Source organism: Solanum stenotomum, chromosome 8 (assembly GCF_019186545.1).
Source record: "Solanum stenotomum isolate F172 chromosome 8, ASM1918654v1, whole genome shotgun sequence".
Lineage (NCBI taxonomy): Eukaryota > Viridiplantae > Streptophyta > Magnoliopsida > Solanales > Solanaceae > Solanum > Solanum stenotomum.
Window position 1 is genome coordinate 14,574,338 of NC_064289.1, and position 19,232 is coordinate 14,593,569.

General features: G+C 31.1%; 1 protein-coding gene across 1 annotated transcript; it reads right to left on the reverse strand.

Annotated features, from left to right (window-relative positions):
• Positions 1–2,243: 2,243 nt before the first annotated feature.
• Positions 2,244–4,485, reverse strand: LOC125875061 (cytochrome P450 72A397-like). Its single transcript, XM_049556130.1, has 5 exons — positions 4,177–4,485; positions 3,745–3,962; positions 3,386–3,630; positions 2,835–3,219; positions 2,244–2,731 (listed from the first exon to the last, which is right to left on the reverse strand). Exons 1-5 carry the CDS (start codon positions 4,451–4,453, stop codon positions 2,312–2,314), a joined length of 1,545 nt encoding a protein of 514 aa, XP_049412087.1. The 5' UTR covers positions 4,454–4,485; the 3' UTR covers positions 2,244–2,311.
• Between the last annotated feature and the right edge of the window lie 14,747 nt (positions 4,486–19,232).

Here is a 19,232-nt window from a genome sequence, read left to right on the forward strand (position 1 = left end):
ATTAAATATATTTGTAGAAAAGCAGTGATATTTGAATGATATTTTGTTTCTAAAAACTTGGTGACTCTTTAGGAAATCGACTCTATTTTAGTAACACTTTAAAATTAAAAAAAATAATTAAAAATTGTGCTGACCCAACTTAACCCGCATCCGACATAGTAATAAATTAGGCTTGATATTTTCTGACGTACCAAAATAGTGGGTCAGCCTACTGAATCCATCTACACCAACTCTAGTACTACTATAATAACATACCTCCACCACAAAAGGAAAAAAAAAAGGCCAATAGATTGTAAGAAATACGGTTAATAATTTCATATAGGGCTATGCAAAAATTGAATCGATTGATAAATCGAATAAAAAAAGTGTTATTAATTTATTGCTATTAGATTATTGGATTAACAGGTTGTTAATGGTTTTATAAAAAAGAATTATCAGGTTATTGATTTTTTATATTGGGCTATTAGGTAAATCGATAATTCATTAATAGTGTAGTAATTTACTACTTTTACCTATATAAATATTAAATATTAATTTACATACCTTACTAATTATTGTTTTTGCCATTTAGCTTCAATTCATAATTCACATTGACTTTGGGTTCACAGATTCACTTTATACAAAACATTAAAACTTAAAGTAAGAATTATATTCCTCTTAATTTCTCTTTGTATTATACTTGTATATTTTTTTCATATTAGTTATTATTGTTTCTATTTTATGAGCATTTATAAAGTTACATTATTGTCTTGTCGCATCATTTTTTTTTTTTTAGAAAAGTCATATATTTATTTGTAAATATTTTCTAATGGTTAAATTGAAAATCTAATTGTTAATGACAAAAACCGATAAACCAAAATTGATAAAATAATATCTTATAGATTTAGCATATTTGAAAATCGAAACTTGATGATAGGGCTAGCCCACTGAATCCATATTCACCAACTCTCGCATTACCAATAATTGTTGAAATTTGGTAGAATCTTTTTACTTTTTCTTTTTAGTCTAAAAATATTTTATAGTATTTAATTTCCTTTCAAGTCTAGGGTTTATATTAATTGCAAAATATTTAGTTTTATTTTAGTTTAGTATCTAGAAGGACTCTCCTTTAATAAGGATTCTCCTTAATTATTTATAAATAGGGATGTACTCTTCTATTTGAATCAATTCAAGAATCAATACAAAGAGTTAAGTTATTATTCATTCTCTCTTTAATTTCTCTTTCTAGTTTCTTCCATTCCATAACAGTGATACAACTTGTTGGGTTCTGAAGGGTGATTAGGGCGTCATGCGGAAGCTTACAATTGCAATCAAGACAATGATAAATTAGATGACAAATAAAGCGATACTAAAACATAATATTATTAATATGAAAACTAATTTAAAAGAAAAATATTATAACTGTTGAGAGAATAAATCTCCCCATAAACTAAACTCTTTAAATGTCTACATTGTGGATATTATTGTGTTATTGTGTTAGAAGAAACAAACCTATATTTATAGAGTCCTAAAACCTTTCTTACTAGAAAAGGAGTCCTAAAAGGAGAGAATAAACCAAATATAAAATAACATTATATTTTCCTTTCAAGAAAAGTAAAAACATTTATGGTAATGTTTTGTTTTTTCTTTAAGGAAAAATAAATCTTAAATTATGGTAAGAAAATCAGGGCAAAACCCTAACAATAATAACATACTCCCACCACAAGAGAGAAAAAAGGGCAATAAATTGTGCTAAATACGATTAATAAGTTCATGTAGGGTTGTGTAGAAATTAAATTGAATTAAAAAAAAGTGTTATTGACTTATTGCTATTCGGTTATTGGTTAATGATTTTATTAAAAAAAATGGAGTTATCGGTTTAGTATTGATTTTTAATATTGAGTTATTACGTAAATCAATAATCCATTAAGAGTGTAGTAATTTACTACTTTTACCTATATAAATATTAAAATCAATTTCAATATCTTACTAGTTACTATCTTTGCCATTATTAGCCTTCAATTTCATACTTCACAACTTCACATTATACAAAACATCAAAACCTAAAGTAAAAACTATATTCCTCTTATTTTCTCTTTATCAATTTTTTTTTAGAGAAATCATATATTTGTTTTATAAGTATTTTCTTATTGGTTAAACCGAAAATCGAATCGTTAAGAACAAAAACTGATAAACAATATCTTATTGATTTAGCATATTTAAAAATGAAAATTGAATAGATAATAAAGTAGTGACACGTCGAAGATAACAAGATATTGAAATGCATGAATAGTAGGTTCAACCTAATTTATTCATTAACTAGTCGAAAGGCTCAAAGCTTGTGGAGGATTATCTGAGCACCATATTGAGGTTTCATAATGAGTATGAGCTGAGGGGCATGAGTGTAGGAAGGAGAGAGCTCAAACCAAAAGTGCTGCAGAATTTGAGCAAAAATCAGCTTTGCTTCCAACATTCCAAAGTTCAAACCGATGCACATCCGAGCACCCCAACCAAACGGAAAATACAACTGCTCTTTCGCTGCTTTTGTAACCCCTTCCGAGAACCTCTCCGGATTGAACATCAATGCATCGTCTCCCCATACTTGAGGATCGCGATGTACCAAGTGAGTAGGCACACACACTTGTACTCCTGGTGGAATAGTCATGTCTCCTAATTGAGTGTCCTTTGATGTGCTTCGAATAAGAAAGATTGCTGGATATAATCTCAACACCTCTTGGAAGATCATGTTCATCTAGTTTACATGCATCATTATTGGAACATATATATATAGTTTCAAAAATCATAAGTATAGTAGTAGATAACTTTTTAAACGAATGAAGGAATTAAGTACTTACTAATTTAAGCTGATTCAAGTCATCAAACTTTGGTTTGTTTTTCCCAATTACTTGAAACACTTCATTCCTGGCTTTGTCTTGCCACTCAGGGTGCATGCTCAAGACCACCAATGTCCAAGAGAGCAAAGCTGTGGTTGTGTCTTGTCCTGCAAAGTAAAATTCTTTACATTCTTCAATCACATCATCAGTCGATAGACGTGATAGTGATCCTCTCCCTGCAGCGTTTTCTTCATTTCTTGCTTTTAGGAGTAAACCTAAAATATCGTCATTGTCCGACACTCCTCTTCGCACTGCATCTTCTCGCTTCTCTATTATCCCTCTTATCAATGATATCACTTTCTTGTGGATGTACTTTGCTTTTCTGTTTGATGCTGTTGGAAGGAATCTGCTTATTCAAACAAAACATGTTAATTATATATATGCACATGCTGTTTCAGTTTAATTTGTCATACTTAATTAGCTTGTACTAGATCTACAGTTGATCAAAATCACGTTGAAAAAAGTACGTTGCGCGTAAATTGAAAGAGAAGTGTTGAAGAATAATGGACGACCTTAGTGCGGGAAAGAAAAGGGTGAATGGAGAAGCCAAAATAAGTTCGCACTGCTCCTTTTGAAGTAGGAAAATGGACCTTCCTTCTTCAATATTGCTACCAAATGCAGCTCTTGATATAACATCTCCACCTAAGTTAAGAAACTCATCTGCCACATCCAACTCACAGCTTCCTTCTTTGCTAGCCAATTCGTCCCATCTATTTATCATTTCATCGCAACACGAAGAAATTGCTGGGAACATCCTCTGTATAACATATATATATATAGTATTAATTAGTACGTAATTAATATATATATATATATATATATATATCATTCATGAACTACATTACATCCATCCAACAAAGAAATTCAATACCTTTAGCTTCTCTACATGAAAGGCAGGGTTAAGTATCTTTCTGTGGGTATCCCATTTTTCACCATCATAACTGGCAAGTCCAGTAACAAACAAGTGGATGAATGCATTGGCTTCAGGCTTATGGAATTCATTATATCTATTCAACACTTCTCGGATCAACTTTGGATCTGTTACTGTAACGCGAGGTGTCGGTCCAGCCCACACCACAAATATTTTCTCTGTGATCATCACATTATAGTTAGTAAGTAACTATGCTGTCATGAATTTTTTTCACTTTTTCCCAACACATAAAAATCTTTTGTCATCAAATTAAACACAACTCTAATTTTCTAAAACCATTCTTCACTTTGAAAACATATAAACTTCTTTTTTTTTTTCAAATTTCACAATGAAATATATATGGTCAAAGAAATACTCTGTATATATACTTACTGTAAGTGTTAGAAAGACGAACAAGAAAAGGATTAATCCAAGGAATGATATCATGATTTAACAAGGGTTGTTTCTTTGCTTCGTTAGACATTTTCATCATCTCTTTAAAATTCCCAAACAGCAATTTGTACGGCTCTCCATGGATACCTTCCTTCTTCAGCTTTTTTTCTATCATCTTTGGCCACCACCATACTGTATACAACACTTTCCCAACAAAATAGGCCACCAAAATCACAACTATTGCAGCAATTACTACTGTTGCAGCTCCCATGATCATAGTTATTTTCTATCAACTAGTAGTCTAGACTATTTCTCTTGAGAGCTAATAACGATGAACTGTTGGGTACACTCTTTATAGTAGCTTGAGAGCAGGGGGCGGAACCACGTGGGTTCCAGGGTTCACCCGAACCCCATCGGCAAAAAATTACACGGTATATATAAGGTAAACTTTGTGTAGATATATATATTTTGAACCCCCGCGGTAACAAAGAGAAACTAATGGCGCAGTGGCAAGTTTTTTGAAATTAAGTTGTACGTCAATGGTTCAAATCCCTATGAAATCGTTTTATTTTTTTCTTTTTTAGTTTCAATTTTTTTTTAGTCAAATGGACAATAAAATTGATTAAATTTTTTATAAAAGCAAACAATTTGAAGCTCAAACAAAAAAGACAATATTTGGATCGGAAAAGGGTCAAAATTGCCCCCGAACTATATGAAATAGACCATTTATACCCTTCGTTACATTTTGGGATAAAAAATGCCCCTGCTGTTATCCTAAGAGACCAGAAATACCCTCAAGAGTTAACACCCCAAATTTTTGTTGACGTGGCAAGCCACGTGGGACTAATCCTTCCACCTAAGCGTTGCCAACTAGGATTCACTACAAAAGAACTAGACCTTTAGCGGCAACAACAGTCACCACAAAAGCCCAGAAAATCGTCACTAAAGGTTTTTAACATTAAATTCTAATTTTGTGTGTTTTTCTTCATTGTTTTTAAAAAATCAAATATGATATCGATTAAGTAGGAGTTTGAAGACACTATGGGGTCGTTTGGTAGAGTGTATTAGGACAAATAACGCATGCATTAGCACTGTGTATTACTAGTACCTTGTTTGGTACTCTTTTCCAACCTATGTATAACTAACGCAAGCATTAGTTATNCAAATATGATATCGATTAAGTAGGAGTTTGAAGACACTATATGTTTTATTTTTATGTCATATGTAAATGTATAAAATGTACAATGATGCATTATATATATATAGTAGGAGATTTGAATCGAGAAGTAATTTTGATTATTTTTCGTAATAATATTGGATGTTTTTAATATGGATATTGCAAGTTATTTATTTTAGAAAATTAGGTCGCAATCGAAAATTAATTATCATATTTTTTTGTTGAAAAAATAGGTTTTACTAGCGAATGGTTGTTGGAGCCTTAGTCGCCACTAAAAATCACTCATAACTTTTAGTGGCAATATTTTGGGATTTTGTGGTGACTTTGTCGCCACTAAAAGTCAAGTTCTTTTGTAGTGAATCTTAGTTGACAATACTTAGGTGGAGGGATTAGTCCCATGTGGCTTGCCACATCACTAAAAAATTGGGGTGTTAACTCTTGAGAGTATTTGTGGTCTCCTGGGATAACTGCGGGGGTATTTTTGATCCCAAAATGTAATTGAGGGTATAAGTGATCTATTTCGCATAGTTCAAGGACAATTTTGACCCTTTTTCGTATTTGGATTTAGTCGTTAACAGCCTTAAAATCATAGGGGTAAGGCTCATGCTAGAATGATCCTTCCCTTTAAAGAAGAAAAGCAGTGCTGACTTTTAAAAAAAATTAATTAATATTTCTTCTTCATTATTTATTTAATCGTGTGTTGTTGTGTTTTCATGTTTTTTTTTTTTTAATTTTCACTATTTATATGTAAATAAAAATGTAAGTGATGCGGTCAAGTTTAATAATTTTTTTTTCTTTTGTCATAATTATTAATTTTGCTTTAGTAGTCTGGTGCAGAAGTTTTATTTATTAGGAAATAAAGAAGAATAACACATATGGCCTTACTTGTGAGGATTTTGTCTAAATTCAAGCTTGAAGTACATGCCATTGCCCATTAATAGCAATATCTTAAATTTTGCTACTCTTATTATTTAAATTTTGTTACTCTCATTTTTTGTGGTAAGCTTGTACACAGTTATAATGTAAAAATATAATTATTTTATTTTTTGGAGTAAATGTCCTATTATAAATTCTAGGAATGATTGTATTAATTTAATGTAGAATTTTTATAGTTCTTACTGGCTTGAAGAATATGTTATCATTAGCCATATATTAAATTTTGTTATGCATTTTCTTATTTTTTGCAAGTTTGTGTGTAAGTTATATTGTGAATTAAAATGCAATAATTTTATCTTTTATGAGGTAAATGCACTATTATAATTATATTAATTTAATATTGAGTTTTAACCATTTTATGAATAAAAAAAAACAGAATGATTTTCTACATGCTCCCAAAATAGATGTCAATTTTAGAAAATGTGGGGGTATATTTCATCTCAAAATTATCTATGTATAATATAAAGTTAGGCAATAGCTATAAGATAAAAATTCTACACTAATTCTCAATATTATATACAACTAAAAATTTAATTGAATTTTTTATACTTATGATGGTTATTAATAGCTATAAGATGAAAATTATGAGATTTAATTGTTTGAACTTTTCCCTTATTTTTACTACTTCTAAAAATATTCTTTAAGTGAAAGTTCAAAAATAAATAAATATTTAAACTCATTATTGAAAATCAACAATCACTTCATATATATACTAACTTCTTCGACATGTTAACGAGTAATTAAGGCAGATTACATTTTCAATATCGTAAGTTTTTTTTTTTGTACATTTCAAAATTATATTGGATCGTTTATAAAGAATTAAATAAAATCATATTATCTCTTAAGGTTTGCATCATCAAATTTTGACGTTATTTTTTTTCTTTTCTTCATTACTTTTTTCTCCGAATCCTTATTTAAGATAATATTATATATTAATTTACATGAATAATTTCATATACGGTCTTAATATCTCACGCATATTCATTCGGTAAAAAACATATACTATATATCATCTAAAAAATCATGAAAAAGTTGTAAAATCATGAAAATGTTTCATTATAATTATTTAAATAATTATTGTTTCTTTTATAAAATTAAATTATAACATTAATTAGGTGCACCAAGTGCAAACAAGTACATTAGTAGTAAGTAGTAACTATATAAAGTAACAAGATTAATTTAGTAAAATAAACTCCTAACCAATAATTTAGTTTTTAATTTACTCTTATTATTAACTATAATAATTCCTCAACGTGCTAAATTTATTACTCTCTTTAATTCTTATAAAGTGAATTGTTGGATTTTCAAATTATTCAGAATTCAAAAAAAGTATCAAAGTACTTTTTCATATTTACCCTTAATTTATATTGTTCTTAACTACTTTAAAAAATTTAAAAGAATAATTTGAAAATAATTATAAAATATTTATTAATTTATAACTTTAAATTTATTTTTCAAAAGATATATTACACCTCAACCATTTATTTAATATGGAAAAAAAATAAACTAGAAATCATTTATGATTTATCTAACAAGTGTGTGGTAGGCAGAGGGAGGGGGGCTAAAGCTCTAGAAACGTGAAAGCGGACTTCAACAGTCAAGACAAGTACTATATTTGTCCAATAGGTAAAAGAAATTAATACATAGGACCCGTTTGGTCCCAAGAATAGTAGGGAACAATTCGGAGAAAAATTGGAAATTTTTTGAAAAGTGGTGTTTGGTTATATAACTTGGCAAATATATTTTTCAAGTATTCCAAGTTCTTAAATAATAAAAAAAATTAATATTTGGGCCAAGTTCTAATATTTAGGAATTTTAAAAAATTAAAACATTACCCCAAACTTTTATATTTTATAAAAGATACCTATTATTTATTAATTCCAACTAATATTTGTTACTACTTCCTTCGAAAAAGTTTGGTTTATAATTTGAGTGACAAAATTGAGAAAAAAGAACAATTTGTGTTTAATGAGTTATAATTATAACCGAATCAGTGACAAGTTTGAGTATATGATTAATGTATTGTCTTGCCTATGTTATTATTTTGTTATTGTTGATTATTATCAATAATATTGAAGGTTAATTTTTTAACGAAACATATTCATTATTAAGTGATAATACAAATTTATGGGTATTTTAATAGTTTTTAGAACTTGTGTGCATAAATCATATTTTTTGAAATAGTCAAATATTCTTGAGAAAACTTGGGACCAAACAAATGGTGTAATTTCACCAAAAACTTGGCTCAAACATTATTTATCAAGAATATTTGAGAACTTGGGGCCAAACACTAGCTTAGTTGTGTAAGTTTACTTGTTTGGTTTTAAAATTAAGAGATAAATTTTTTTGTTTATTTATTTTTTATTAAATATTATTTATTTCATAAATATAGCCTATAGGTTAAAATTGTCAATTTTATTGTTTCCTCGATTAATTTTTATTTGTTCACCAACACAAAAAAATATCTATTTTATTATTTTGTTTTTAAAAAATAAGAGATATTTTATTATTTAATTTATCTTTATTATTAATTATAATCCTCAAAGTATTAAATTTATGACTTCCTTTAATCCATGTCATGTAAATTATTGATTTTTTTCATAGTTCAAAATAAATAAATTATTCAAAATTTAAGAGAATTATTAGATTTTTTTTTATATTTATCCTTTATTTATTATGGTTTTTAACTATTTAATATTTTTGCGAGAATAGTTTAAATAGATAAAAAAAAGTTCAAAAATATATTATACCTCAATAATTCATTTAATAAGTGAGTGTATGGTAGGTAGAGGGAGGGGGGGCTCGAACTTTGGAAACGTGAAAAAGGAGTTGAGAAAAGAAGGGTTTAGTATCTTTGTATGGTGGTTCAAAGAGATGACAAATGGTAGAAAACTTGAAGAAAAATAGATTTAATTTCTGTGGTCATCCGAAAAAGAGGAAATAAGTAGTACCTTTATTTTCTCTGTATGAAAAGCAGGGTTTAGTATCTTTCTATGGTGGCCCCATTTTTGATTAGCTTTGGATCTGTTACTGTAATCCGAGGTGTTGGCCCCGCCCACATCACAAATAATCTCTCTGCACCATATATCACAATTACTAATAGTTATATATATGGAAGTGAATAATGTTAAAGAAATAACTTACCGTAAGTTTTAGAAAGACGAAGAATAAAAGGATTAACCCAAGGAACGATATCATGATTAACTAACGGGACATTCTCGTCATCTCTTTCAGTTTTCCAAACAGAAATTGGTAGGGCAACCCATGAATACCTTCCTTCTTCAGTTTCTTTTCTATCATCTTTGGCCACCACCATAATGTGTAAAACGATTTTACACAAAAAATGGCTATCAAAATACCAATTGTTGCACCAATTACTGTTTCAATTGCCATAGATAGATATTTTCTATCAACTAATCAGTAGTGAGACTACTGGGAGAGGTCACTAGAGAAGAAGGCATGAATTTATTGGAACTTGAACACAATGATCAGTAAAAAAAAGGAATTTATTCAAATTCATTCTACTCATTAAAAAAATGATCAGCACACCGCACATGTTGCATACTGAAACTAAGCTGACACTTATTAAGTGGGATTAGGAACCCAAGTAATCGGGAAAAAAGAGTAGTTTTTTATTTTTAAATATGCTAAATCAATATTATATTTTTTATCTGTTTTGTTGGATTCAATTTTCAGTTTAACCAATAATTCAATTTTCTGTTTTGGACCAACTATTATTAGTTTTATTTATTAGTTTTCGATTTTTAAATATGCTAAATCAATAATTAAATCAATATTATATTTTTTAACCAATAATTCAATTTTCTGTTTTGGACGGAGGAAGTACATTATTTTACTTTTTCCCGACATATATATAATAATTCAGGACAGCATCTTCAATATTATATGATTGTAATTTATTTTAAAAAAACTACTGTATATTATTTAAGCTCTTTCTTTAAACAAAAAAACTAAAAATAGTTCCCAATTTTCAAACCCTTCGTTGCTTTTCGGCTGAACATATTTTCTTCAGTTTGGCCTCATTATTTTGATTAAATTATATATTTAAATAAAATAAAATATTAATTAAATAATAATTATATATTAATTGAATTAAATTAATAAAACTTAGTTTCTTCTTCATATATTGAATCCGTTTATAAAAATTCTAGATCCGTCATTGTAACTAGTAGTAAGGTACTGTGAACAATATTTAATATTTATGTAGAGGTAAAATAGTAAATTATAAAGACTTAAAGGGTTATCGATTTACCTAATAACGCAACATTAAAAATCAAAATCGAACTAATAAGTCAATAATATTCGTTTTTAAAATCATTAAAACCCGTTAACCCAATATAATCAACTTAAATCAATAACATTTTTTCAATTTAATTTATTGACCGGTATTGTTTTTACACATCCCTACTGGAGACTGGTTCATCTAACAAAAAAAATGGCATGCACAATGTCGTTTTATTTATTACTAATTTACTACTCCCTTGTCCCTATTTATTTGTCAAAAAATTTCTAACTTGATTTCCCTTTTTACTTGACATTTTTGACAAATCAAAGAAAGACAAAAAAATTTCTCTATTATAACCTCAATTTATTAACATTGAGTTACTATCTTTGAAAAATGCTATCTATATATTAATATAAAAGCTTAAGCCATATGCGATCCTTTAAAGTTGTCCGCATAATTCATTTAAACACCTTTGGGCTTGTACCTATTAAACTCTTAAATTGTTCAAAACATGCGTCTATTAAGCACAAAATATTGATGTGGCAAAATAAGTGTATCTCACTGCCTAGTAGCGCGTGAATATGCTCCAGTTTTTTTTTTTAAGAATAAATTTTACTCTTTTTGTCCTAATGACTGACATGCATTAATTAAAATAACTAATTTTTTTAAATTTAAAATAATGTTTTTAACCCAAAAAGAAAGCAACCCCACCCCACCCCTGTAGGCTATACCAATGGTCTTCTTCTTCACCCCATTTTAAGCTTTTTAAACTCTGTTTGTTTTTTCCTCATCGTTTTTATTTTTCACTTTTTATAAAATGATATTGAATTTGTTAATCGAATTTGCAAGAATTTGTAACAAGAAAAAAAAGGGGACATCGAAATTATAAAAGCAACCTCTGTCCATCTTTATTTCCGGTCACTTCGATCAACAAACATTGCGAACCATTTATTTAAAATGATATCAGAAAATTTGATATAATTCATTTGAATCCTCTTGATTTCTCTTCATTATCGATTTTGAAATAATTTATGAACGTCGATTTATTTTTCACAAAAAATCACAACAATCACTCCATTAATCTATCATGCTTCATAATTTATTTCACTATTTACATTAGACTTGATTTCAATAGCCCATAGTTTATTACAAGAAAAAAAATTAATCTTTTCAAAGGAATAGAAAATGACTAGTAATAGAAGATGAAGAAGAAGAAGATAAGGCAAATGATTAGGTGGGTGGATTTGGGGGAGCGGGTGGGGGAGATTTTCTTTCTTCTTCATTTTGTTGTCGCCGGAGAAATTGGGATTTGTTGTTGGAATCATGATGGCCGGTGAAGGGAAGAAGAAGAAAGGTGGGTGGGTTTGTGTGGGGATGGGGAGTTTTATTTTTTTTCCTTTTTGCTAATTAATTTTTTGGATTATTAATGGTTGGAGTTTTTTTTTTTTTTTTTTTTAAATTGAATATTCATTAGATTGGGCCCATGTGCCACATGTTGTAGTTTTATTGGTTACTTTTTAAAGATAGTGTGTGTGAATTACACACAACATTTTAAAAGCTAATTATCACTTTGTGTTCAATAAGTACATGTTTGTTAATATTAGAGTGTCTAATAGGTACTACCCTTAGTTAAGATGTTTAAATGAATTAAGTGGACAATTTTAGGGGGCCGCAGACGACTTAAGCCTAATACAAAGTAGGAACATAACCCCACTGATGTGGTATCCTTTATAGGCCAGGAATCACATTTGTCTTTTTTTTTTGGTTTTTTTTTTTTTTATACTTTTTTCCTCTCATTTTTCTATTTATTTAATTTAATTTAACTTAATATTTAACAGCTTATGCGTCATTAAAGAAAAAAGTAACGGTTAATTAATGCAGCCCTTCACCCTCGCATAAAAAATTCCAAACGACATCCTATTAATTAAATTAATTAAATTTCATTTATGCCCTATTATAGCATAAATAATAGTAGGGAGCCCAGTCATGGCATATCATCCACTACACAATCTGCAAATTTTGGACAATACTTTTCCTGCGTGCTTCTTATCAAAAGCACAAAAGAAACGGAAATATCTACTAGAGACATTCCTTTGTCAACAGTTGATAGGGATTAATTTGTGAGGAGGAAAATGCTTTTTAACCATTTGGGTATCTTCAATGTTATACAAATTATATTACTGCTTTTTTTTTGCTTAATTGTGAAAAAAATTCTCAGGTACAGTTTTTAACATTTTCTTTGCATTTTTATTTTTATGTAACCCTTATAGTATACCAAAATTTTATAATTCATTTTTCTTTTTCTTTAGGTAGTTGATTTAATTTGTTTTGTTTTGTTTTGTTTTATGTTAAAGCAGGATACACATTATTGGTGAAAATAAAGAAAAAGCAAAAGCATAAGAGTATCTAGCTATCGGTTAAGTACATGTTGATGTCGGCCAATTGCGAATTTGTGAGGGTGAAAAACTTCTAATTTTCAAGTAATTTATATATCAGTTCTTTTTTGTTTCTATGATTTGCCTTACGTTTTAACATACAACTTTTCGCCAATCTCTTTTATTATAATAAAATTTGTTATACTTTCATTTTTGGTTGCTAATGTATTAATATTAAGTAGGAATAATATTGGTCTTTTTTAACATTGTAATTCTATACTTCTGATACATAGAATGATAACATTGCTTCAAGCAGGATGTTTACTTTGTATGTGAGTATTTTTTTATTTTGGTTGGTTTATATTGTCTAATCTTTCTCAAAGTCTTAACATTTTGATTATGATACTTCTCTATGGCTAACATTTCTATTTATCTCTATTTAATTGTCAGATTTTTGGCTTTTATTTCAATAACTTCTCTCTTCAAATTTTATTTCAGTAAAAGCTTTTTAACTATTCTGATCATATTGTAACACTTACTAAATCATTGTTATTACTACTATCATGCCTCTTCAACTACAAAAGTACCTAACCAAAACAAATGCCAAACGTTTTCTTGGGAAGGCAAAAAACACACATAAGAGAATAATTTTTTTCAGAAGATAAAGTTATAAATAAAATGTCCTTTCATAATATGGATTAGAATTGCACTTGCACTTAATGCGATGCACAATATCTAAAGCCTACAAAGAAATAATTAAAAAGGTGCCCTTCTATTCAATCAGTTCTAAGTACTTTTGAAAATGTGAATAAAAATTTTATCTATCATTAACAAAATATATATGGAGTTCGAGTTTTGAAAGTTTTTTTTTTTTTGATAAAAGCACTACATTTTTTTTTTTATAATGAACTTTCTACATTGTTAATTTGAATTAGTCATATCGATAAATTTAGTATGAATTAAATATAAATTAATTGATCAATAAATTTTGATATCAAATAATTAATAAAGAATAATGTCTATAAATTTTATCGGTATATTTCATGTGTTTTTACTTCANTAAAAGCACTACATTTTTTTTTTTATAATGAACTTTCTACATTGTTAATTTGAATTAGTCATATCGATAAATTTAGTATGAATTAAATATAAATTAATTGATCAATAAATTTTGATATCAAATAGTTAATAAAGAATAATGTCTATAAAATTTATCGGTACATTTCATGTGTTTTTACTTCACATATAAGAAATGAAAAAGTGTGTCGATAAGTATTCCTAACTATGTTCTTATTAGCGCATATCTTCACTTTCTTACTCACTCTTTCCACCTAATTTGGATTCTTAAAGAGTTCGTTGTAATCTTAATTTAGCAGTAGTTATAAGTTATAACAAGGGAATGATTATTGAATTGTCACTTTTATTATTGTACTACCATTAATTTTAATACCACTCTTATAACTATTTCGTCAATTTGTATTCCATTTTTTCATCCTTACATATATGTTTATTTACCAAGATAAGAAATTGTAGTTTAGTTTATTTTTTGTTTCATCTTTATGTTGTTGATCAATTGCATCTAATGAAATAGATTGAAACCAAGGGAATTTCATGAAAGGGTTTTAATAGTACTCTCTTTAGGGAGATGAATGATTGTTCGTCTATTCACTTTATCAAACATTTCATTTAATATTTAAGAAATTAGACGAAAATTTCATCCATATGTGTAATGCTACTTTGAAGATTCTTTTAACGAGATTATTGAGTTTCTTAAAGGGACATATAAGTCCATACATATAATTGGCATATTTAATAGGTTAAAAGAAGTATTACAATAAAACTAAAATAAGAGAAGTATACTATCGTAAATTTTAAAAGGCGAGTGTTATAAGTCAAATTCGAACCATTTTAAAATGCCAAATTCAAAGAAAAGTGTATGAAATTATCCCTTTTTTCATTTGTAGATCTATAATATTTATGCTAATTTGCATGTTAGTTCTACATTTTATGCATTTACGTTAAAGAATAGCATAATTTTAGTGGAAGCAAACTTTAAGTTCATCCTTTCACCAATGAGTAAACCTTTGTTTTATTTATCTACTATAAAATGTATATATTCCTTAATTTTTTTTCTTTTTTTCTGTTAAATCTATTATTTTAATTTTTATTACCATGTCATAACACTATAAAAGGACACATTCAAATGGATACTAAATTCATAAATTTTCAATTATGACAACTCTAACATAAAATAATAGGTATATCAGATGGTGCTAAAGGATTCTTTTGTTTTTTTTTTTTGATAAAATCAGTATCCCATGAATTTAACTCAAAATTACAAATATAAGTATTAGAATTTGTAATATAATTTATTTGGATTTGAAGATCGAAAAACTCATTAAAAACATTAATAATATCATAATTTTATTTAAGAAAAACAAGAAAATATTTAAAATATTTCATAAATTTAATGTTTTTTTATACCGCGCGTAGCGTGGCTTAGTTTCCTAGTATATAGATAAAAGAGAACCCTAGACCCACCTACGTGACGCAACCACAAACCAAAATTCTCTTTTAATTTATTTATTTCCAATATTAGACTTCTCTTTTCATGAAAAGTTGTGACTTTTAGAAAAGTTGTAACTTTTATGAAAACTTGTGACTTTTAGGAAGAGTTGCGACTTTTATATCAAAAGTTGTAACTTTTATGAAAAATGGTGACTTTTATGAAGAGTTGCGACTTTTATGAAAAATTGTGACTTTTATGAAAGGTTGTGACCTTTCTGAAGGGTTGTAACTTTTCCAAAGAGTTGTGACCTTTCTGATAAGGCACAATAAACATTTGTTCACACTACACTTTGTTGTCAATAAATAGAGGGATTTCCTATCACAATTATTTGTAGGTGTTTTTTCGTTGTAGGGTAGTCGAATTCAAATACATTAATTAAGCTTCTTATGAACTCTCTCTCTCTTCTCTCTCTCTGGTCTTCTCGGTCGAAATCGAAGGCTGCGCCGGCCAGAAGCAACACGAGGACCAGCTCCGACCGGCGAGCCTCTTTCTCTCTCTTCTCCTAAGCTCCAGTGAGGACGATAACAACGAGCAACAGCTCCAGCTGCTCGGAGCAGCGAGCGTCGAACAACAAACCCCGGCGAAGGCAAGAACATTTTTCAGCTTCTCCGGCGAACTCACCTATCTTCCCCGGCGACCAGCCTAGAGGAGAGACGACAACTACTGTTTGTCGCCGGAGATCAACCAGATCTGGCCGGAAAATTGCCCATAGATTATCAAATCTAGTCCGATCAGGTTCTATCTTTCCTTTCTCTCCCTTTTTTTGCTCTGAATCTAGTTGCTGGGCCCTTTCTTGCAGATCCTATATCCCGAAACAGTATTTCCTGTTTTCTTTTATAGTGCAGACCTGTGATTCAGTATATAGTGTAGTGGGTGTTATCGTGTCCTTTAGAATACACACTGTACTTGACTCTATAGTATAGTTGTTGCTGTATTGTCCTTTTAGAGTTTACTCATGTTGCAGTTTTTAGTGTATTCCTGTGTTGATCTTACTGTGGTTGCAGTATCGTTCTAGTGGATTTGGTATCTAATGGTGGTAATGAGTCATGTCTTCGGTTGAGGCCGAGGTCGAGGGAAAATAGGGGTAAGTGGGTTACGGGTTCACATAACGGGAGGGTAGGATCATGGAACATAGGTTCGTTGATGGGGAAGTCCATAGAGCTAGTGAAAATTCTCAAGAAGAGAAAGATAAATATAGTTTGTGTCCAAGAGACTAGATGGGTAGGCTCCAAGGCTCGGGATGTTGACGAGTTTAAGTTGTGGTACTCAGGAGGGTCAAGGGATAGAAATGGAGTGGGTATTTTAGTAGACGGGGATTTGAGGGAGCAAGTGGTGGAGGTTAGGAGGATCAATGATAGGCTGATGACGATTAAGCTAGTCATTGGAGGATGTACTTTGAGTGTTGTTAGTGCTTATGCTCCTCAAGTGGGATTGGACGAGGAGGCCAAAAAGCTCTTTTATGAGGAATTAGATGAGGTAGTTAGAGGTATTCCGAATACCGAGAAGATTGTCATTGGTGGAGATTTTAATGGACACATCGGGGCAACTTCTAGTGGCTTTGATGATGTTCATGGAGGCTTTGGTTTTGGGGAGAGAAATGGAGGTGGAACTTCGCTTCTAGATTTTGCTAAGGCTTTTGAGTTGGTGATTGCTAACTCATGCTTTCCGAAGAAGGAGAACCACTTGGTTACCTTTCGTAGCACGGTAGCTAAGACTCAGATAGATTACCTACTAGTTAGGAAGGGGGATAGAGGTCTCTTTAAGGACTGCAAGGTCATCCCAAGTGAAAACCTCACTACCCAACACAAGCTTTTAGTGATGGACCTAAAAATTAAGAGGCATAGGAGGAAGAAGATGGTACCTGATCGACAGAGGATTAAATGGGGAGGGTTGACCCCTGCCCTTTCGCGGGAGATGGGTGAGGAGTTGATGGGGATGGGGGCTTGGAGTGGTAACGGGGATGCGGACAGCATATGGAATAAAGCAGCTAGTTGCATTAGGAAAGTTGCTTCTAAGGTGTTAGGGGTGTCAAGGGGTAAATTTGGAGGCCATAAAGGAGACTGGTGGTGGAATGGGGAAGTCCAAGGCAAAGTGGAAGCGAAAAAGGCTGCATACACAAAATTGACGGAGTGTGTAGACGAGGAAGAGAAGCGGACACTTAAGAAAATCTATAAGACGACAAAGACAGAAGCTAAGTTAGTTGTTACGAAGGCGAAAATGGCAGCTTTCGAAAGCTTGTATGTCGAGCTGGGGGACAAAGGCGGGGATAAGAAGTTGTATAGGCTCGCAAAAGCAAGAGAGAGGAAGGCGCACGACTTGGACCAAGTGAAATGTATCAAAGATGAGGAAGGCAAAATATTGGTGGAAGAGACCTCCATCAAGCAAAGATGGCAAAGCTACTTTCACAAACTTTTAAATGAAAAAGGGGAAGCAGACATTGTATTGGGTGATTTGGCGCACTCTGAAAGACTTCGGGATTTTGGGTACTGTAGGTGTGTTAGGACCGAGAAAGTTATACGGGCTATTAGTAGGATGAGCAGGGGAAGAGCAACCGGACCCGATGACATTCCTGTAGAATTTTGGAAGAGCATGGACAAGGCATGCATAAAGTGGTTAACTGGGCTGTTTAATGTTATCTTTAAGACAACAAAAATGTCGGATGAATGGAGGTGGAGTACAATGGTTCCATTGTATAAAAACAAGGGTGATATCCAAAACTGTAACAACTACAGGGGTATCAAATTGTTGAGCCATACTATGAAAATTTGGGAGAGAGTGGTGGAGATGAGGGTGAGAAGAGGGGTGTCCATCTCGGAGAACCAGTTTGGATTCATGTCGGGACATTCGACTACCGAAGCCATTCATCTTATGCGTAGACTGGTAGAAAAATATAGAGAAAGGAAAAGAGACCTACATATGGTGTTCATTGACCTTGAAAAGGCCTATGACAAAGTACCGAGGAATGTCCTCTGGAGGTGCTTGGAGTCTAAAGGAGTCCCAATGATTTATATTAGGGCGATAAAGGACATGTACGGTGGAGCCAAGACTCGGGTTAGAACAGTTGGAAGAGACTCAGAACATTTCCCAGTTGAGATGGGGATGCACCAGGGATCAGTCCTAAGCCCTTTCCTTTTTTGCTTTGGTGATGGATGAGTTGATGCGGTCTATTCAGGAAAAGGTCCCATGGTATATGTTATTTGCGGATGACATAGTACTGATTGATGAGACGCGGGATAGAGTTAATGCGCGGTTGAAGGTGTGGAGACAAACGCTGGAGTCCAAAGGGTTCAGGTTGAGTAGGACCAAAACAGAATATTTGGGGTGCAAATTTAGTGATGTGTTGGATGAGACAGATGTGGAAGTGAGACTTGACGCACAGATCATTCCTAAGAAGGAAAGTTTTAAGTATCTTGGGGCTGTAATCCAAGGGAGTGGTGACATCGACGATGATGTCACACATCGCATTGGGGTTGCTTGGATGAAATGGAGGCTTGCCTTTGGAGTATTGTGTGATAAGAAAATTCCACCGAAACTTAAAGGTAAGTTCTACAGAGTGGTAGTGAGACCGGCCTTGTTGTATGGAGCGAAGTGTTGGCCAGTTAAGAACGCACATGTTCAAAAAATGCATGTTGCGGAGATGAGGATGTTGAGATGGATGTGTGGGCACACTAGGAGCGACAAGATTAGGCATGAGGTTATCCGGGAGAAGGTGGGAGTGGCCTCTGTGGTGGACAAGCTGAGGGAAGCGAGACT

What these genes read in the sequence shown, in the direction of transcription:
- LOC125875061 (XM_049556130.1), bottom strand. Translation starts at nt 4,453, where the DNA reads ATGATCATGGGAGCTGCAACAGTAGTAATTGCTGCAATAGTTGTGATT. An exon ending in TCGTCTTTCTAACACTTACA is followed by an intron (nt 3,963 to 4,176) that starts GTAAGTATATAT and finishes TGATGATCACAG; the next exon opens with AGAAAATATTTGTGGTGTGG. An exon ending in CTTTTCTTTCCCGCACTAAG is followed by an intron (nt 3,220 to 3,385) that starts GTCGTCCATTAT and finishes TTGAATAAGCAG; the next exon opens with ATTCCTTCCAACAGCATCAA.